At 44.6% G+C, this 22,559-nt stretch overlaps 1 protein-coding gene across 1 annotated transcript in view; it reads left to right on the plus strand.

Moving 5' to 3' along the window:
* The first annotated feature begins 18 nt into the window (after positions 1 to 18).
* Positions 19 to 22,559, plus strand: part of ZC3H6 (zinc finger CCCH-type containing 6) — a 645,204-nt gene continuing 622,663 nt past the window's right edge. The window contains exon 1 of the mRNA XM_029594264.1: positions 19 to 602. Within this exon, the coding sequence (XP_029450124.1) occupies positions 517 to 602 (86 nt within the window). The 5' untranslated portion in view covers positions 19 to 516. The remainder of the gene's footprint in view (positions 603 to 22,559) is intronic.

Raw genomic sequence — 22,559 nt, forward strand, 5'->3', positions numbered from 1 at the left:
ATAAGCCTTCCGGTCTAGCTAAGCGCAAGGCTTCCGGTGGCGCCGTAGCTGATGAATCCGCGCGGCAAGCCCCTCTGATCCCTGGCGCCTCTCGTAATTCGTCGGCCTTTCACACAGGCGCCCTGGCATCGATAATGGTGACTTGAAGGAGGCAGGGAAACCGTTTCCCGCCGTCAGCTCGTGATTGCGCTAGCGACAGTGACCCGCCCTTCCCCCAAATCTTTCCATCACTTCGCGCACCGGTACCTAGCACAAGAGCCCAACAACGTATCAATCCGCAGCAGAATCTTCGAGCCCGGCCGTGACGTAAGACGTTTTCGTCTCTGGAACTCGCGGAAAGATCCCGCATTTTTTACGTCCGAAGAGAAAAGAGTGCGGAGTATAACGTAAGGCGCCATAGTCTAGTGCTCTGGCGCCTAAAAAATAGAGAGCAGGGGACAGATTATATTTGTTTATTTTTTTCCCCACCCACAAAAAAAAAAAAAAAAAGTGACCCTCAGCTACATTTCAGTTGAAATGGCTTTTGAAAGCCTTTTCTCCAACCCCCCAAACCCAGTTCTTGACAAAAACATGACAGACTCTGAACATGCAGGGGACGAAAGGTCGAGTAACATTCTTCTATATCAGCTTCTTTTTCTTCTTATGTATGTTAATGTTAGAGTGCAAATGTTTTGTAGGTTTTTTTTTCTTTTAACAAAAATACTGTTGTTATGGTAAAATCACGTTCATAACCGGTTATGGTTGGTAAAGTGTTTTTTTTTTAATCATAATTTTCCATGGGGTAGCAGCATCTTTTAATATAGTCAAATTCTGCATGCCTTTAAAAAACGATGGCCGGGGTGAAGGCATCAGTTTCATAATATGGTAGTGTTTTCAATATGATTTTATCGTGGTTTTAATTTGGTAATTTAAGGAGACTAGCTGTTCAGGGGCCCAATTCACTAATCTTGCTTTTCTGTCTGAACTGCTTCTTTCACATAATGTTGCTGTGACTAGCGTTGTATGCAGATTCGGGTACTACACTGCTTGCTGCCCCCTCAGTATCTGCCCATACACTATACAGGCAAGGCCATAGTTTGTAAGTGGTTTGAAACTGTTCTGTTTCCAAAGTACTTTCCTTTATCATCCTGGACTCCGATTTTTATTTCAAGATGTCTTATCAGTTGAAAACCTGAATCCTTTTTCTTGTTTTAAATCTGAACATTTCATGTTAGTGCACAGTTCTAGTTACTATTAATACTGTGGAAAACAATTCTACACAGGTTGTGGTAATCTTTATTAGTCAAAAACAAATGATGGGGTAATGATATCTCAAATTGTCCAAAGTTTTTATCCTTAAAAGATATTTATTTATAATTGCAGTGGAAATTTATAGTAAACCCATAATTCTTCATGACACATCTCCTCAATTATACATAAATACATTTATTTATAAGCTTCTATTCTGCTTCCTCCTCTCAGAGAATGGTGTGGATTACAAGTCTATAAAACACAATAGTAATATTTAAAGATATAAACTTTAGACATTTTGAGATTTCATTGCCCCATTTATTGTTTTTGATTATTATAGAATTGGGGTAATCACCTTTTTCTTTCTGTAATATTTATTAGACCAGCATAACAATTCTACAGAATTGTTGTAATAAGATTTTGACCTTATGTGTGCCCCTTCATATCTCATGATGGGATGGATTTGGTTAGGAAATCTTATCAATTAAGGGTATTGACACCTGCAAAGAAAACATTGTATTTACTATGTCATAGCATTAGGGTTTGGAAATAATAATCCTCTTTTAAAGACTTAAGTTTTTCCAGAGTTCATGAAATTGAGCAAATCAAAATTAACAAAAATGCCTTTTCGTATTTTCCACCGTTATATTGAAATCTTTCTCTCCCCCACAAAGAATCAATGTCCAGTGAATATTATGAGGATGTATATTAACTTGAATCTTGAATAATAGTAACAATTCCTTAGAAAGCAGGCCCAAATAAAATCCAGAAACTAGAATCTGAATGGTGATGCACCATGACCTGAAGTTGATTTAAATGAGACATCTATTCTAGAATGATGCCATTGAATTGAGATAATTGTGTAGTTAAGACTATTTTAAAATGTTTTTATAAATTTTATCTAAAACATTATTTATAGGGTAAAGGTTAATAGTTAGAATGAAACAACCCTTATAACAATATACAAATGACATTTCATACAGGGCAAGTCCTGAGCATTTCTATTTCTTATCAGTGCATTAAGACATTTTGTATATTACTGAAAAAGATTTCTTTATTCTACACCTATTAAAGTTTTGTAAATGGAAACATTACAGTTGATACTTTTATAGTTTGATTTTATTTAAAGGATACCAGGGAAGCAAGCTTCCTCGTTTCCTACATAACAGCTGGATTAGTGTTTTCTGTGAGCAGCGTTATGCATGGAAAAAAAGGATGCAAGTGATTGTGCTAGTAGTTGATCTAGCAGTCTAACTGGATGGCCAACCCACATGCTTATAATATGATGAGAGAGAAACAATATTGATATTTGTCAATATATTAGACTCAAGGACAGCTTTCTAGGAGCACTGCAAAATATTTCCTAATTCTGTAATTTTTTGAAGCATTACCTTTAAATGTTATAAACCACTTTTTACTTCTGAACTATGGCAGGTCTCTTTTTTTTTTATTAGTGAAGGTATCTGGTTAAATTTTTATAATAAAAATTTAACAATATTCAGAAAAATGTTTTGAAAAATGCTGAGGATGGAACAAAGTTGCCCACTTTGGCATCTCTTGATAAAGGTACATCAATCAGAAATACAGGTGCAGTCTGAATTATGACAATGAGTTGTTAGGGATGCTTGTGTTTTATAGTGAAAGCAAAATGTACATCTTTTGGTGCTGTGAGACTGTAAATCAGTGCATCAGCATGGAATGCCTTATAATAAAATGTTGCTTTTGTGGTATCTGAGAGAGAAAATTTTTACAAAGAGTAGAATCTGAACATCCCTTGGTGACTTATCAGTCTTGTGAGACTATATTTTTCATTAATGTCTTTACAAGGAAGAGTTTTATTACATATCACTTTGCGCTGCAAGGTAGTATGTAGCAAGAGATATTACAAAACCAAAGTAGCATTACATGTTCCACGTAGCAATCCACACATTCAATCTATCTGCTGATAGTAAATATAGCCCTGGAATTCAATATTTATCATAAGGCAAGAGAATGAAACAAATTTGTAACCATATATACATTTTTTTAAAAAGCACAGGCTTGTTAATGCAACAATACTTCTTACGTATTCAGTTTTTTTTCAAGTACTTATGAGTCATATAGGAGTTGTAGGTTTCAACTCCCCAGACACCACCAACCAAATCAATGCCAGCAAGTTAATGGTCTAATACTGTGCAGCTTGGCCATGGAGACTAGGCAGCTGGATATTAGGTCAACAACCTTGCCAAAGATCGCTGGGTTCTCAAAATTTTGTAGTCTGGATATCGTTTGCATTTCTCTTGACTTCCCATGCTTCCTCATCGCTCAGCTTTCAATCTGGATCGGTCTCACTCGATGCAACTCCTCTGCCTGAAGTCACTCCTCAAACACCGAGTGAAATAACTGGTTCCTCCACATCACCATGGCCGGGGTTCTACTCCCACCTAAGATATCCAGGGAGACTGAGAACCATCCTAGTTTTAAGAAGCCTAAACAAGCATATTGTCGCGGATCACGTATGACGCCACTCACAGGGAGGTAGTCCAGCGCCGCACCGTTCCCCGATCCACTTCCTCTACAGGGATCTCTGCTACCGGGCTCTGCTGCACTTCAATTTTCCAGGCCTCGTTTTGGGCCTCCAGGCCTTTCTCAGGGTCTGCACAAGTGCTGGGGGAACTGCCTGTCAGCCAGTCCAGCCAGGCTTCCCAGCAAACACAAAGCAGTTTGTAGGCACAATGCAATAGTCCTTTCTTTTATAGTTCCCACTGATCACTACAGGTGGGGCCACAAATAAAAAACTCCTAGTGGGTTTGGACAAACACCGCTTGGCTTCTCTAGCCAATAAACAACCGTCCTGCTTGGGAGTTGCACAACACGCCCCCAACTCCCCCTCCATTGTGCAGCAGGTCACAGCCTTCCCATTTCTTTACCAACAAAACATGGTGCAGCAAAACAAAGTAAAACATCCCAAATATACAAAATCCCCCCCCCCCTTTAGCAGTGTCACTCACTATTTCCATGCTGGAGTCAGCGGCTTCCTCTGCTGAGGCATCTGTGTCCATTTCCTCCTCTGAAGAGCTCAGCGTTTCTGGTCAGTTGTACCATTCTTGCACGCCTTCTTCCTCTACAACAGTTGATTTGGGGGTGTCTGAGCCACAGGAGCTCTGTTCAGCTGCATAATCAGTGTCCTCCCTTGCCCATTCGCTCAGCTGTGCCTCTGAATCTGGGAGTTGTAGTCTTTTTCCTGCTCCCAGGTGCCCTCTGCTGCCTAACTCGGCTACAGGTTCTCCCAGTGTTGATCCATCACGGGTTTTCCTGTCTCAAAGCAGCCTGCACTCCATCACAATATACTGCAGGAGTAATTCAAAATGAATTCATGCCACAAAATTCTCCCCTTCATCCAGAAGGGGGAGTGGATGTGTGTGCTCTGGATCTCAAATGTACTTATGCTCATATCTCCATCCATCCATCCCTCTCGCTAGCATGACCTGCACTTTATTGTGGACTGCTTGCACTATTGGTGTAAAGTGCTCCCCTTTGGCTTGTCAGCTGCTCCAAAGATTTTAACCAAATGTCATGCTGTAATATCGCATCTGCGATGATGGGGCATCTGAGGACAACTGGTTTGTGATGGTAGACTCCCAGAAATGTGTACTAACCTCCATGCAGAATTCAATATAAGTACTACAATCATTGGGGTTCCTAGTGAATTTTGAGTAATCTACTCTAATTCCTTTTCAAAAAATCAAATTCATTGGAGCTTGGATAGATTCTTTACAAGAGAGATTTTTTCCCATCATATCGAGCAAATACGCTCTGGTCCCTTGTACACAAATTCTTGAATGCATATCAGTAGATAGCCAGGGAGGTGATGGTTGTTCTAGACCACATGGCAGTGTCAATAATCCGCTTTCACATATGGCTCTACAGTGGGGCCTTCATTCCCAATGTGACCAGCTTACGCAACCCTTAAAGAGGAAATTTCAAAAGAAATGAAAAAAGAATTGTACTTGTGGCAAGACCACTCTCAATTTTCAGGTAAGAGTACCACTTTGTTTACTTCCTCACCAAGTAATGTTGGCAACGGATGCCTCCACAAAGGGTTGGGGGGGGGGGGACTTGGTCATTCATACAAAGACAATTTCAAATCAACCACCTAGAATTAAGAGTGACCAGATACGCTCTAACAACCTTTACTTGCTTCCTCCAGAAGATGCGCATTCTTTCTAAAACTGACCGCCAAGTAACCATGTTCTGTGTGAACAAACAGTGGGGCACAGAGTCATGAGTTCCTTGCCAAAAAGCGATAAAGATTTGGGAATGGGCATGCAGACATCACTGTGCTGCAAGTGGCCTACCTTCCAGGGATCTCCAATTCATTAGCACATTGTCTCAGCAGAGTTTTTCAACCATACAAATGGTCTCTGCAGCAGTAAATAGCCAACAGTCTAGTCATAAGAACATAAGATATGCCGTACTGGGTCAGACCAAGGGTCCAACAAGCCCAGTATCCTGTGTCCAACAGTGGCCAACCAAGTCACAAGAACCTGGCAAGTACGCAAACATTAAATGAATAGATCCCAAGCTACTAATCCTTACTGATTAATAGCAGTTATGGAGTTCTACTCTAGGAACTTATCCAAACTTTTTTTTAACCCCAGTTACATTAACTGCTGTAACCACATCCTCTGACAATGAATTCCAGAGCTTAATTATGCGTTGAGTGAAAAATAATTTTCTTGGATTTGTTTTAAATGAACTACATGCAAACTTCAAGGAGTGCCCCCCCTAGTCCTTGAATTATGTGAAAGTGTAAATAACCGATTCACATTTACCCATTCAGGTCCTTTCGTGATTTTGTAGACCTCTATCATATTCCGTCTCAGCCGTCTCTTCTCCCAAGCTGAACAGCCCTAACCTCCTTTAGCTTTTCCTTGGATAAATCTATGCTGGCAGTATCCCATTAAACCATGTCTATATGTTCTTTGATTTTATTCTTTATAACAATTTCCACTGGGCTATAGTTTCCTGGATGACTCCTGGAGCCTTTTTAAATTTCGGGGTCACATTGGCCACCCTCCAGTCTTTAGATACAACGGACAATTTTAATGATAGGTTACAAATTGTTACTAATAGATCTGAAATTTCATTTTTGAGTTCTTTTGGAACCCTGGGGAGTATACCATCTGGACCAGGTGATTTACTACTCTTCAGCTTGTCAATCTGGCCTACTACATCTTCCAGGTTCACCATAATTTTGTTTAGTTCATCTGAATCGTCACTCTTGAAAACAGTCTCTGGAAGGGGTATCTCCCACACATCTTCAATAAACACCAAAGTAAAGAATTTGTTTAGTCTTTCTGCAGTGGGCTTATCTTCCCTAAGTGCCCCTTTAACCCCTTGATCATTTAATGGTTCAGCTGACTCCTTCCCAGGCTTTGTGTTTCGGATATATTTAAAAAATTTTTTACTATGAGTTTTTGCCTCTATGGCTAACTTCTTATCTAATTCTCTCTTAACCTGTCTTAACAGTGTCTTACATTTAACTTGCCAGTACTTATGCTTTATTCTATTTACCTCTGGATTCTTCCAATTTTTGAATGAAGATCTTTTGGCTAAAATAGCCTCTTTCACCTCACCTTTTAACCATGCCAGCAATTGTTTGGCCTTCTACCTTTCTTAATGCATAGAATACATCTGGACTGCGCTTCTAAGATGGTATTTTTAAGCAGTGTCCACACCTGTTTCACACTCTTTACCTTTGTAGCTGCACCTTTCATTTTTTTAAAACTATTTTCTTCATTTTGTCAAGGTTTCCCTTTTTTAAGATTTAGTGCTAGAGCCATGGATTTACTTACTGTCCCCCCTCCCCCTCTTGTCATTTCAAATTTGATCATGTTATGATCACTGTTACAAGAGGCCCCACCACAGTTACCTATTTCACCAGATCCTGGTCTCTACTGAGAATTTGATCTGAAATTGCTCCCCCTCTTGTCTGTACCTGAACCAGTTGCTCGGTAAAACTGTCATTTATTCCACCCAGGAACGTTATATCTCTCTAGCATGTCCTGATGTTACATTACCCAATCAGTACTGGGGTAATTGAAATCTCTCATTACTGCACTACCAATTTGGTTGGCTTTCCTAATTTCTCTTAGCATTTCACTGTCTCATCATTTGTATACTCCTATTACTATACTCTTCCCCAAAACACAAGGGATTTCTGTAGGGATTTCCATCAAGTGATCTATTGGCATTAGAGCAAAACAGGAAACTGAAAAGTTTTGCTCCATTCATACTAGCAAACTCTTCTGTTCAAAATTCTTTTCTGTTAGATTGATAAACAGATCTCATATATGCTTTACCTCCAATTCCACTGATAACCAGAATAGTGCAAAAAGTGCTCAAAGACTAGGCCTGTGATCTTCATAGCTCCAGCACGGCCCTGACAAGTTTGATTCGCATATCTTGTACAACTGTCAGTTCTCTTGTCTCTCTCAGATCAGATCCATCCTTACTAATTCAAGAAGAGAGACATCTGTATCATGTGAACCTTCCCTCCTTATATTGATGGCTTGGAATGTATCAATAATCTCCAAATTGTCAATACTCAAGGAGGTTGAGGACATAAAATTGTCTGCCAGAAAACCATCAACTAGAAGAGCTTATGGGCTTAAACAGAAAAGGTTCTCCAAATGATGTCAGCACAATTCCTTGGATCCATTCGCATGTGAACTGAAAATTACTGAGCTATTTACTCTCTCTTTTTGCCTAAGGGCTTAGCACCTCATCAGTAAGATTCGGGCCATACATAACTGGATCAGTAGTCTTGGCCCATGACGTACAACTAGGATTTTCAGTAGGAGGCTTTGCAGCCAACTGGAAACAAAGGTAATAGTTACATAAAGACATGTCACCTTTTTATGCCCATTTTTGGGTGCAAATCTCTGCTGTGTAGTTTTTAATTTTTTTTCTTTCATTTGAAAGAGCACCATTTTTGCTACAAAAGTCACCCTGTTTCGTCTTGGACCCAGTCTTGCTTTGGTCACAATTACAGTTCCAAAGACAAGCATTTTTACATGCGTGAATGCACTGTGTTAAAAAGAGACAGCTTTTGTATGTTTCTCAGTTGGGTGCCAGTGAGCTAGAGATGTGAAATTTTACAATGCACCTTAGTTTACCACACTTTTAGTTTTTGATACACATTTGTTTAGACATATTTTCATAAATTAGTCATCAAAATCAGTGCAAAACTTTGTATGCCGATTAGTTTCCTTGCATTGGTCAATGGTGGCTGAGCCACTGCCAGTTCAGCAAAATTGACAACAATATTGCCTAGGGGCCACTCCAGATAGCCGTCAGACAAGGTACCAGCCACAGGTTCCAAGCTTTTATTTAAACACAAAACAAGAAAAGGCAAGACACTACATAAGAGAATTGCTTAAACTGCAGATTTCTCAAAATGTCATGTAGTCTTTTTTTTTTTTTTTTTTCCCCCTGCCTTGCACATGCTTTTGAATGTCCCAAAAATGTGTGAGGAAGAAAAACAAGGATTAGACGCCAATGTCTTGGCATCTAATCCTTGTTTTTCTTCCTGATGGCTTTCTTAGACCGCCTACCTTCATGCTTTTTGGGACCATCAATGTGTGACACAGTGGCTTGTGAATGCATGTACTGCCTGCCTGATGAAGTTGTTATGGGTGCATCAAGGGTAGCAATAATTGCTCTTCTGGAATCCAACAGGTGTGTCTGTGGGACGGCCAGTAAAATGACATGGCAGAACCTGGGGGGGGGGGGGGGCGCAAGAAATTAACTAAGACATCACGTTCTTCAATTGAGACTTTTTGCATATATGGCTAATCCACCAGGAATTATGATAGATGCAAGCTAAATACTGACCAGATTGGAAGCTGGATAGTTGATGGAAAGGAAAATATTCATGTTCTAGAATCTAGAACACTTGCAGTGAATGAAGTGACATCATTCAAAATTTTGCTTATGCAAATTTTAGTTGCATCAATGGGCTTGAATAGATGATTTTCCCTTGTGCCAGCAACTGTATGACCTTTGCTTAAACCTCTCAACCTGAACAGGTCTCTTTGCTTCAATTTCCTCCTTTGGGATGATGAATAATTTGATACCTCAAAGAGCACAGTGGTGTCATAGGGCATATTCCCAAAATCTCTGCCACAACACACTAACATGACATTTACCTTAGTTCCTCGTGAAGATGATACTTTTGCTTGTTCCGGCTTTCATGCAGTAAATAACAGCACAATCAAATGTCCATTTTGAGGGTCATTTATAAAAGTACTAGCCGTTAAGCCCGTAACAACGGGCTACATTTAAAAAAAAAATTTTTTTCGGTCTATTTCCTTCCCACTTCCCCTCCCCCCCGACCCTCACTCTCCTCTCCGCCCCTCCCCTCTCACCTCCCCCAGGATTCTCCTCTCCTCTCCACCATCACCTCACCTTCATCGAGCCTCCATCCGAGAAGAAAAAAGATAGGCTCTCCTCCCTCCTCTCAAGCAAGCTCCCCCCACCTGAGAGTCATAGCGCTGCCCCCTCCCTCTCTCATCCCTCCCCCCCTCAGTCACTTCTCCCTCTCCTCTCCCGCCATCCCTTCTCCTCCTCCTCCCTTCCCACCTCCCCCTCTCCTCCCTCTTCCCTCCCCTCAGCTCACTCTCTCCTTCCTCCCCCCTCCCCTCAGCTCACTCTCTCCTCCCTCCCCTTTCAGCTCATCCATAACCGGCAGACAGGGGGATGACCCACCCTCGCGCGCGCGCTGCCGCTCCTGCTTGTCGCCGTTGGCGCTCCTGCTCCTGCTGCCGCCGCTCCTGCTCCTAAGGAGCAGGCGCCATTTTTGGGGGGGGGGGGGCACGCTCTGCTCTGGCCGACGTGCTCGCATGCGCGGTAGAGCTGCTCTCTACTGCGCATTTGCGGCACGTCGGTCAGAGCTCTCTTATCTAGTAGATGTTGAAGCAAAATGTCATAATCTACAAGCATAGTAAGCACAACAAGCTTCGCTGCACTGTAAAATTTCACATCTCTAGCTCATTTGCATGTTACACAGAAGGGCGCCAAAGATGCCTCTTTAACATAGCGCACCCACACATGGAAATGATGTATATCGTTGGGGCCTTAATTCTGACCAAAGCAAGATCGGGTCCAAACTGAAACAGAGTGACTCTTTTAAATATCATAAAAAAGAAAAGATTTAAAAACTACACAGTACAGATATTTGCACCTGATATTGGCAAAAATATGCATAAAAAAGTGACATTGACCTTTATGTAGTATCTTTGCTTCCAGTTGCCTGTAAAGCCTCTTATTGCAAATCTTATATGTATATGCCATGGGCCATGACTACTGGTCCAATCAGGGCTTGAATCAAAATATAGGTCAGGAGCAATGAGGCTAGGCCTTATGTTTCTTTCGTAAAATTTTTCACATACTTTGCTGGCCCATAATAAGGGAGGCAATCTCATGTTATGTTCCAAACTTTACTTGGGGTTTTGCTACCAGGGGTTGTCCTAATCCACAAAATTTCAGGCCCTTGAGAGGTGTTGTCGGGCTGCAGCACCTGGACAAAATAGCCATTTTAGGTTACGTGGAACATGGTACTCAGAGGTGACCTCCATTCAACTGCCTCTAGCTCTCCAATCAATGGAGATCCAGGTGAAAAATTTAGTATGGTTTTGTTTGAGACCCTAGAAAATATCCGTGCAAAATTTTGTTCAATTTGGAGGAGGCTGAGTGTGAATCTCTGGTCCACTTGATATGGAATGACCTCCAGGTAGTCAGATAATCTAGCCATTTTTTTATTCCTTATGTTTAGAATTAGTAGAAAATATACTTTTAAGAATAATGCAGGGATCAATTTAAATGTCTGCCAGCACATTTCTCAGGTTTTTACACTAAGAGATTTATACCTCTTGCTGTCCCCAACAAGATGCTACACAGTTTATTCTTCAAAAAAAGAAAGACTAGGACATTCAATTAAGTTACTAAGTGATACATTTAAGAAAAATAGAAAATATTTTTTTTACTCACTGCATAATTAAACTCTGGAATTTGTTGCCGGAAGATGTGGTGAAAGCTATTAGTGTAGCTGGATTTAAAAAGGTTTGGACAAGTTCCTGGAAGAAAAATCCACAAGATTAAAGCAAACAAATGTGACTGCAAAATGTAAGCATTCATAGCCGTATGCCTCAAGCATATAGATTTCAATTACAAATTAGAGCTATCATTAATGAATACGAGAGATGATTTCCTTGTGGTAAATCAAGAAGCATATTGACAGCCCCTGAGGCAGCGAATGCGAAATGTGATATTGCTTCGGACTTTGCTGGATGGGGGAAGTATCTGCGCTTTTTACTTAATAATATGAAAACAGGAAAAAATAGCAAAAAACAAAATTATGTAATTTGGACCTATGATTAAAGAGGACCCTAATGCGGTGAAAAAAACAGAAGACTTGCAAAATGTGGTCCCAGTATCCGCAAAGGGTGGTAAAATGGTCCTATAATAATGTCTGATTATTCATAAGCTCTATTTGTAATTTTGTAGTCACATTTGTTTGCTTTAATCTCATTGGATCTCGTCTGCAATTGTAGACAATTTGTAGTGTGAGAAAAATCCATAAATCATCATTAAGGTGGAGTTGAGGAAATCCAGTGCTTATCCTTGAGATAATGAACTTGAATCCATTGCTTATCCCTGGATAAGCAACTTGGAGTCTATCAGCCTTTTGGTATCCTGCCAGGTACTTGTGACTTGGATTGGTTACTGTTGGAAACAGGATACTGGGTTGATGGACCTTTGGTCCAGTATGGCAAATCTTATGTTATGATTCACGACAAGGATGCTGCTCATAGGCAGTTTCCTGCTTAGCCTATTGGTAAATTTGCCCTTGGGTTTTCCCCACTTTAAATTCATTCTGATTCGTGGAATGTAATTTCCAATTGATTAAACATCAACCACGAGGATAGATGTAAAGTGGATATGCAGGTACACTCTTCAAAAATAGAGAATCATAACACTTTCAGACCTTAACAGGAGTAGCTATGGAAAGAAAAACACTGAGGGGCCTATTGAGTAATATAAGGCTAATGATGCAAGAAATTGGCAAATATTGCCTGTTAAGAAAATGCATATTGTCTTATTGAAGCTTTAATCAGGTACAAAGTGTGTTTAAAAAGAAAATGACATGCATGCTGAGTAGCACAGCATGAGAAAAATAGAAAATATTTTCTATTTTTCTTAAATGTATCACTTAGTAACTTAATTGAATGTCCTAGTCCTTTCTTTTTTTGAAGAATAAACTGTGGCACCACACCATCTTGTTGGGGACAGCAAGAGGTATAAATCCCTCAGTGCAAAAACCTGAGAAATGCGCTGGCAGTCACATTTAAATTTATCTCTGTATTATTCTTACCACAGTACAAACATCTTGTTTTATTGTTTGTAATTTTATGTATTGTGTTATATTGTACTCTGCTCAGTAGGAGATTTTCTTTATGAGCAGTCGATAAATTATTACAAATAAATAAACAAGGAGTAGCTAATTTCCCCTGGGAGTATAGTTGGGCTAAAGTGCTTGGCGATACTTCCAAGCTAGTATGTTAAAGGGCTGCCAGCCCCTATAGTAAGCATCCCCCCTGAAGGGGTTAATAAACATGTGGATAAAGGTGAACCGGTAGATGTAGTGTATTTGGATTTTCAAAAGCATTTGACAAAGTCCCTCATGAGAGGCTTCTAAAAAAACTAAAAAGTCATGGGATAGGAGGCGATGTCCTTTCATGGATTACAAACTGGTTAAAAGACAGGAAACAGAGAGTAGGATTAAATGGTCAATTTCCTAGCGTGTAGCAGATGGACAAGTGGGGTATAGTGTGCTCGTGCTAGCAGTTGGAGACTGATCTGACGTCAGCACGGGTACATATACCCCCGCAGGAAGTGCAGCAATTCAGTAATTTCCGTCTCCAAAGAAGTTTGGAGCTACCTCACGCTCGCTGAGCGTGTTTCCAAATTCTAACGACTAAATTCATAGAAGAAACTTACCTGAAGACGAGCCCCGCACTCCTGCGGTGATACCATTCGGTCCCTCCCCCAGTCGAGTTTCCCGAGCTGACTTCCGTGGTCCCTCGGAGGTAGGAGCCTCGGTCCGGTGGCCGACTCGCAGCAGGGACCTAGCCCCCGAGTGAGAAGGGCTCGGGCACGGCATAGAGGCAGTCTCGGTCCCGGCGAGGACTTGGCCCCCCGAGTGAGACGGGTTCGGGCACGGCCTAGAGGCAGCGGGTGCACTTCCTCGAGCGCGGCGGTGAAGGTATTCACCCTCTCCCCCCGCAGCCGGAGACCGCCTGGGTCGCAGCCGGGAAGCGCCGAAGACAAGGTAAGGCGTACATCTTTACTGTGGTCTCCGAGGAAGTGAGGATTTGCGGGGTCTGCCTACGTGGCAGCCCGCCAAGGAGGTCGCCATTTTGCCTGCCTACTCGTCTTCGCCACCTAGACGCACGTTGCTGTACGCACGCTGAGATAGGCACACGTTGCTAAGCGCACGCTGCTAGGATAGATGCGCGCCGATAGCGCACGTTCATAGACGCCTGTTGGTAGGCGCACGTTCATAGGCGCCCGTTGGTAGGCGCACGCTCATAGGCGCCCGTTGGTAGGCGCCCGTTCGTAGACGCCCGTTGGTAGGCGCACGTTCATAAGACGCCCGTTCATAGGCGCATGCGGCTACGCGCATGTTGATGAGTGCACATTCATAAGATAAGCGCATATTAGTAGGCGACATATATTGCACAGCGCATACTCCGGTTGGGAGGAAATAACAGACTAAATGGAGCATAAGAGAGCCCATATGTCCGCAGAGCCGGCACCTCCAGAATCAGGCATAAGAGCTCTAAGCCTCTGCTCAGCATGCAACCTCAGAGCCACACAGAGCGAGGAAGCAGACTCACTATGTGCCCAATGTGAGGAGGCCATGGGAGTTCCAGGCCAGGACCGGTCCCAGCCCAGCGGTTCCTCAGGGAACACTCCGGACTTAGCAGGCTGCGGTGAGCAGCCAGGGAACCCGAGAGACCTGGTGCCCCTAAGGCCAGATCCGGCTTCGCTTTCCTGGGTGGAATTATTCAAGGGGATTCGTGCCTTTGTACAGATGCAGTCTGCTCCTCGAATGGGTCTTTCCATTCCGGATGATCCGGCCCCTGGACCCTCGAGACCTAGGCACGGCCACTCGCCACACGGAAGCCCCCACTTATGGGGATTCGGATTGCTCCGAGGAAGATGAGGAGCCCCCCGATGAGGGAGAACTTCCCTCAGAGATAGAACCATATCTGACCATGAGATACTTCTTTCGGAAAGAGGATCTTCTAGGCCTGGTCTCACAATGCCTATCAGAACTGGCTATTCCGGGCCAGGACACCCCAGGGGACCCTAAAATGAACCCCCTGTTAGAGGGCCTGTGCCAAACGGCTCATCATTTTCCCCTCCTACAAGCAGCACAGCAGCTAATCGATCTGGAATGGAATGCGCTGGAGGCCTCATTCAAAGGGGGTCGGGCCTTGTCAGGCATGTACCCTCTGGACCCGGCGTCCAAGGAGCTGCTGGCGTGCCCCAAGGTAGACGCCATAGTTAGCGCAATTGTGAAGCGCGCCACCATTCCGGTGGAGGGGGGAGCGGCCCTCAAGGATACACATGACCGGCGCATGGACGCCATTTTGAAACAAGCCTTCGAGGTGGCAGCCATGTCCCTACGAATTGCGACCTGCTGCACCGTGGTGACGTGTTCCTGTTTATCACAAGCTAGGAACAACACCCCGGGAGAAGACATGGAATCAGCTCTCTCGTTCCTCACTGATGCAGCCTCCGACCTAGTCCGTACGGCAGCCAAGGGAGTTTCATCCTCAGTGGCAGCCAGGAGGCAGCTTTGGCTATGTAATTGGGCGGCCGACTCTTCCTCCAAGACACGCCTCACAAGAATGCCCTTTAAGGGATCCCTACTGTTCGGCAGCGATCTCGAGAAACTGGCCAATAAATGGGGCGCCTCTCCATTACCCCGTCTACCAGAAGACAGGTCGAGGAGGAGCCAGCGTTCTTTTTCTAGGCCATCTAATTGTAGAAACTCTCAGCGCTTCAACACCTACAGGACTCGCTACCAAGCACCTTGTTCTCAGGCCAGGAACCAGCCCTTTCGGGCTAAGCACAACAAGAGGAGAACCGGCTCGGGTTCTGGTCCCGGCCGCAATCCACAATGACAATCAGCCGACCCATCCGGGGGTAGCAGCCATAGGGGGCAGGCTAACCCTCTTCTACCGCAGGTGGGTCGAGATTACCTCAGACCAGTGGGTCCTCGCCATCATCTGAGAAGGGTATTACCTGGATTTTCTTCGGCTCCCGCCGGACAAGTTTGTGGAATCTCCTTGTTCACCCCTCAAGAAGGCGGCACTAGAAGTTACCTTGCAGAGGCTCCTGTCCCTAAAAGTTATAACCCCAGTGCCTGCAGGGGAGATAAATTCTGGGCATTATTCCATTTATTTCATAGTACCCAAGAAGGAGGGCACTTTCAGGCCCGTCCTGGACCTCAAGTCAGTCAACCGACACCTACGGGTCCCCAGCTTTCGCATGGAAACTCTGCGGTCTGTCAAGAATGCAGTACAGCCAGGGGAGTTTCTCACCTCCCTAGATCTGTCTGAAGCCTACTTGCATATCCCAATCCACCGGGATCACCAGCGCTATTTACGCTTCAAAGTCCTGAGCCAAAACTTCCAGTTCCGAGCTTTACCCTTCGGGTTAGCTACTGCGCCGCGGATCTTTACCAAGGTCGTAGTAGTAGTAGTGGCGGCGGCACTCAGGAAGGAAGGAATTCTCGTCCATCCCTACCTGGACGATTGGCTGATCAGGGCAAAGTCACCAGAGGAGAGCCACCAGGCAACCAACAGAGTGTTAGCTCTTCTGGATAGCCTAGGATGGGTAGTCAACTTGAACAAGAGTTCCCTGTAGCCTTCTCAGTCACTGGAATACCTAGGAGTCCGATTTGACACCCAGGAAGACAAGGTCAGTCTGACATCCAAGAGGAGAGCAAAGCTCTGGAATCGTCTGCAGGCCCTGCTGAGTGCCACCCGGCCCACAGCTTGGGATTACCTACAGGTCCTCGGCCTTATAGCATCCACTCTGGAGGTGATACCATGGGCGCGGGCTCATATGAGACCGTTACAACGCGCCCTCCTATCTTGGTGGGGCCCACGATCACAGAACTACACCGTACACCTACCTTTACCAGCCAGAGTGCGGAATCATATACGGTGGTGGTTGCAGCCCGGCCACGTGAGCCGGGGGTCAAGAATGTCCTCCCCAACCTGGACCCTGCTCACTACAGATGCCAGCCTGAACGGATGGGGAGCACACTGCGAGGAACTCACCGCCCAAGGGCGGTGGAACAGAGAAGAGTCGGGGTGGAACATCAACCGACTAGAGGCACGGGCAGTCAGGCTAGCTTGCTTGCGATTTGCCCACAGACTCCGAAACAGAGCGGTCAGAGTGATGTCGGACAACGCCACCACAGTGGCATACATCAACCGTCAAGGCGGAACCAGAAGCCGACGGGTATCTGTAGAAATACCCTCCTAATGACTTGGGCTGAAGCACATCTCCAGGACATCTCCGCCGTCCACATCGCCGGGAAGGGCAACACCGCGGCAGACTTCCTCAGCAGAGAAAGCCTAAATCCGGGGGAATGGCAGCTGTCGCCCACAGCCTTCCAGATAATTGTGGACCAGTGGGGGACGCCGGGCATGGACCTACTAGCGGACAGGTCCAATACTCAAGTACCCAGATATTTCAGCCGCAGGCGGGATCCTCTATCCCAGGGGATCGATGCCCTGGTACAGCCATGGCCTCAGGGGATCCTGCTATATGCCTTTCCTCCATGGCCCCTGCTGGGCGCCATTATACACAAGATTCGGCGGCAAAGAGGCCTAGTTCTTCTAGTGGCCCTGGACTGGCCAAGAAGACCCTGGTACGCAGACATGAGAAGACTACTGGCAGGGAATCCATTACCCCTGCCTCCACACAGGGACCTGCTGCGGCAAGGTCCCATCCTCCACGAGTATCCAGCTCAATTCTCTCTTACGGTCTGGCTATTGAGAGGGCTAGACTGAAGAAAAGAGGATACTCTGAGCCGGTAATAGATACACTCCTCAGAGCATGCAAGTTCTCCACATCAGTAACCTATATAATTTATTTATTTATTTAAATTCTTTTATATGCCGAAGTATAGCATATTGCCTTCACTCCGGTTTACATTGTAACAATTCATACAAGAAACACAGTTGTTTTTTTTAACTCATAACATAAGAACAGGAGCCGCCGCACAGGAGCTGCCAGGAGCCGCCGCATCTGTCACTTCGGAGACAAGAATCCGCCCCAAGAGAACCACGCTCACTAAAGGCAGGCCATAGACCGCTCGCAAATCTCTGCCCTCCTCCAGATAAATCCTCCAACACACTGTACTTTCACATCAAGCGTATTATACGTAAGTGTGTCTCCTTCACATGACTTTCTCGGTTAAATTACTTTACAGTATCTGCATCTCATAACCTACTCTATCTTAATGCATTACAGTGTCTACATCTACTGACCTACTCTGGTCAATTGCATTACTCTTGTCAATTGCATTACAGTGTCTGCATCTCACAATTTGTCTTTCTCCCCAATATACCTCTACTAGCTCTCCACCCAATAATGCCTCCACACGCTTACTTCTGTCCCCCCAATTATCTATTCAGACACCCCTCAAAACTATCCCTCCCCCCCACAGCCCCCACAACACTCAAAAAAGGCGTCTGACCCCCATCCCCATATCTCCCACCTCACAAGCCCTCACCCTCTCCCTCATTTCTCTTCTACTCATTAACGCCCAATCCCTGAAACAAAAAACACACCTTCTCCATGATATTTTAACTGACTCCAAACCAGAAATCTTTGCAGTAACTGAAACCTGGTTTAAACCCTGTGACACCCCCCTCATTAACCAACTGCCTTCTGAAACCTATGACATTTTCTCTATCCCCCGCAAAAAGAAAAGAGGAGGGGGCCTACTCCTCATAGCTAAAAGAGAATTCAAGCTCACCTCACAAACCTGCAATATTCCCAATCAATACGAAGTAGGCCTTTTCAAATCACGATCTCTACAAATCTGCCTTATCTATACCCCTCCTGGTCTGCTAGAAAAAGACTCCTCCCCCCTCATCGAATTCCTCACCATCTCCCTCTCTCCCGACATCCCTACGATACTCCTTGGCGATTTTAACCTTCATGTCGATTCCACTCCACAATCCCCACCATGCGAAGCCTTCATCTCATCCTTAGACGCAATGTGCTTCACCCAACTTATTCACTCCCCAACCCACAAGGCTGGTCATACCCTTGACCTTATTTTCACTAACTCGCTCATCAACGTCATCCACTCCCCCACATGCCTCCCTGTCCCCTGGTCTGACCACTCCATCATCAATACAACCCTCTCTCTACAAACCCCATCCACCTCCTCTCCTTCTCAGCCTAAATCCTTCCAACTTCGTAAAACCTGCCACCTTGACACCCTTGCAACGGCTTGCTCCAACATCCCAAATCACATTGACCTGGAGACAGCAGATAGTGCTATATCCTCCTGGGCAGAAACTACCCAAAAAATTGCTAACAACTTATGCCCAATCATTCGAAAAACAATTACACAAACCAAATCATCCAAAAAACCCTGGTACACCCATACACTCAAAACCCAAAAAATCCAGCTTAGAGCAGCTGAAAGACACTGGCGCAAACACCCCACTCCTGCCACAAAAACCATCTATTACCAACTCATGCATGCATATAGAAACGCCATTCAAACAACTAAAAAAGAATACTATGCCAAGAAAATTCACCACCTCCAATTCAACCCAAAGGCACTATTCTCCCTAGTCTCAAATCTTACCAAATCCAACGTGTCTACACCCCAAGTCCCCTCCACACAGACCCGATGCATTGAAATTGCCCTCTTCTTTAAGAACAAAATATCCAACATCACTGCCAAGTTTACCCCTAATACCAAAAATTCCCCAACACCAACAGCATAACCCCCCCACCCCACATACACCCACCATCCTCTCTTCTTTTGAACCCTCCTCAACTCTAGAAATAGAGAACATTTTAAAAAAGATGAGACCTTCCTCCCATCCCTCGGAAACCATCCCTACTAAACTACTACTCGCTATTCCTAAAACAATAGCCACTTCACTCTCCAAAATCGTGAACTGTTCCCTGGAACACGGCCTGGTCCCTAACTCCCTGAAACAAGCTGTGGTCAAACCCATTCTAAAAAAACCCTCCCTTGATCTCTCCAATCTATCTAACCTTCGTCCCATCTCCAGTCTCCCTTTCCTCTCCAAAGTCATTGAGAAACTAGTAAACTCCCGCCTCTCTGACCACCTAGAACAATCCAACATACTCCTACCAACACAATATGGTTTCCGAAAACACCTCAGTACGGAATCCCTACTCCTCTCCCTTACAGATACCATCATCAAAGGAATGGATGCTGGTAACTCCTATCTCATTGCCATGCTAGATATTTCTGCCGCCTTCGATACCGTAAATCATAACATCCTCATCAACACTCTCATCAGTATAGGAATCTCAGGTACTGCTCTTTCTTGGATAAAGTCCTTCCTCCAAAACCGTACTTACACAGTCCTCACCGACAACTTTACATCCCCCTCTGTTAATCTCGACTGTGGCGTTCCCCAAGGAATCCTCCCTCTCTTCCACTCTATTTAACATTTATATGCTCCCCCTCACAAACCTCCTCTCCAACCTTGGTATTACACACTTCATCTATGCGGATGATGTGCAAATCCTCAACCCCTTCACAAACTCTGTACTCACCGCACTCCAAAACTGGAACACTAATCTCGCCTCCATAAACCAGCTCCTCACTGACATGCACCTAGCCCTCAATCCGCAAAAAACTGAACTCCTCCTCATCTCCTCTAGACATGCATCCATACCCATTCCCTCCACTCTCCATTCCCCCAACTTTCTCTCTGACACAAGAAACCTGGGTGTTATACCTGATAACCAACTAACCTTCAAACCATATATCAAATCTATCCTTAGCAGCTGCTATTTCAAACTACAAACCCTCAAAAAACTCAAACCCCTTCTCTACTTCTCTGATTTCCGTACGTTACTCCAATCTATAATTTTTTCAAAAATTGATTACTGTAACGCTCTCCTACTTGGACTCCCTGCTACCCACATCAAACCTCTACAACTCCTTCAAAAAACTACTGCACGCATCCTCACTAATGTCAATAAGAAAGACCACATTACTCCCACCCTCATTGATCTCCACTGGCTTCCCATTCACTCACGAATTATTTACAAGACCCTTACCCTCATCCACAAAAGTATTACTAACGAACATTACAACTGGCTAAACCCACCTTTTCTCCCTCGTACCTCCACAAGACCCACCCGCTCCTCTCTCCGTGGAACTCTTATTCCTCCTTCCATAAAATCCACAAGACTCATCTCCACCACCAATAGAGCCCTTTCCCTCGCAGGCCCCTCCCTTTGGAACTCTATGCCTCTTGACCTACGCACCGAAACCTCCACACCCACCTTCAAAAAGAAACTCAAAACCTGGCTCTTCCTCCAAGCATACCCTCAATCATCATCATCACCTACTAACACCCTAACCCGACCATCATCTCTCATCAACACCCCCCCCATCAGGACCTACACCCAACACCCACCCCCTCTAACCCCTCTAAGGAATTACAAACCTCTCACTTAACCTCCTGCAGATAAAAAATGTTACTTAGTACAACCTCACACATAACTTCACCTCAACGACTGTTGTTTTCGCGCTTATACAATTTTGTATATAACCAGTGTACATATCAATTGTTCCTCGAATCCCTGTACATATCTTATCCTTATGTATCTGTTTTCACCCTCCCCCCGCCCCCTCCTTTGTCTCGACTACCCCTATCCCTCCCTCCCCAAGTTATTTAGTTACTTGCTCTGTTACTGCGTTTATGTTACATACTGTTTTTTGTAAAGGCTTTGCCTATATATCTTTTGGTTGTAAGTTACTTGTAAACCGGCACGATGTGCAAACGGTTGTCGGTATATAAAATTAAATAAATAAATAAAAATAAATAAGAACAGAAAAAACTCAGAGGTAGAGTATAACAAGTTAGCAGTATACAATTTACATCTTAAGTTCGAAGAAATTTAATACAGAAGTATTAGGGTTCAAGATGAGGATTAATGTTATTCGAAATAGTCTGTGAATGATTGTCTAAACAACCAAGTTTTTAGTTCTTTTTTGAAAGATTTGGAATCTCTGAGGATTCATATAAGGATCTGGAGAGTATTTGAAGCCTGGTGCGACTCTCGCAGCACCAATCCACATGCGGCAAAAATCCCTATAGTTTTGGATTTCCTGCAAGATGGACTTCAGAAGGGTCTATCCCTCAACTCCATCAAGGTTCAGGTGGCAGCACTGTCTTGCTACGGTCCCAGGAGGGACGGCAACACCATTGCCACACACCCAGATGTTTCACGTTTCCTGAAAGGAGTCAAACACATTCGCCTGCCACTGAAGTGGCCAGTGCCCCTGTGGAACCTTAACCTAGTGTTGGAATTTCTAGCGGGACCCGCCTTCAGGCCCCTTCGAGGCCTGTCTCTCCGTTCGTTAACCTTGAAGATGGTGTTCTTGCTGGCAGTGTGTTCAGCATGCCGCATCTCAGAGCTACAAGCGCTGTCCTGCCGTGATCAGTTTCTCAGAATCACTCCAGAGGCTATCCATCTTCTCACGGTTCCTTCCTTCTTACCCAAAGTAGTCTCACAATTTCACCTCAACCAAACCATATCCTTGCCAACCACGGAAGGTTTGAAGAAGTCGGAAGAAGGTCGAATACTGCGCCATCTCTACATTGGCAGGTTGCTGTCCAGATACTTGGAAATGTCAGAAGCAGTACGAAAGACAGACCATCTGTTTGTCCTTCACAGCGGGAAGAAGCAAGGGGAAGCGGCCTCACGGCCAACCATCGCCCACTGGATCAAAGAAGTTATCAAGGCGGCCTACGTAGAGGCAGGAAAACCACCGCCTCTACAGGTCAAAGCTCATTCTACCAGAGCGCAATCGGCCTCTTGGGCAGAAACTAGGATGCTGTCGCTGGCAGAGATATGTAAAGCGGCGACATGGTCCTCCCTCCATACCTTCTCCAGATTCTACCGTCTGGACGTCCAGGCCAGGGAGGACACTGCATTTGTGAGGGCAATCCTAAACGGACTTC

Source organism: Rhinatrema bivittatum, chromosome 3 (assembly GCF_901001135.1).
Source record: "Rhinatrema bivittatum chromosome 3, aRhiBiv1.1, whole genome shotgun sequence".
Taxonomy (NCBI): domain Eukaryota; kingdom Metazoa; phylum Chordata; class Amphibia; order Gymnophiona; family Rhinatrematidae; genus Rhinatrema; species Rhinatrema bivittatum.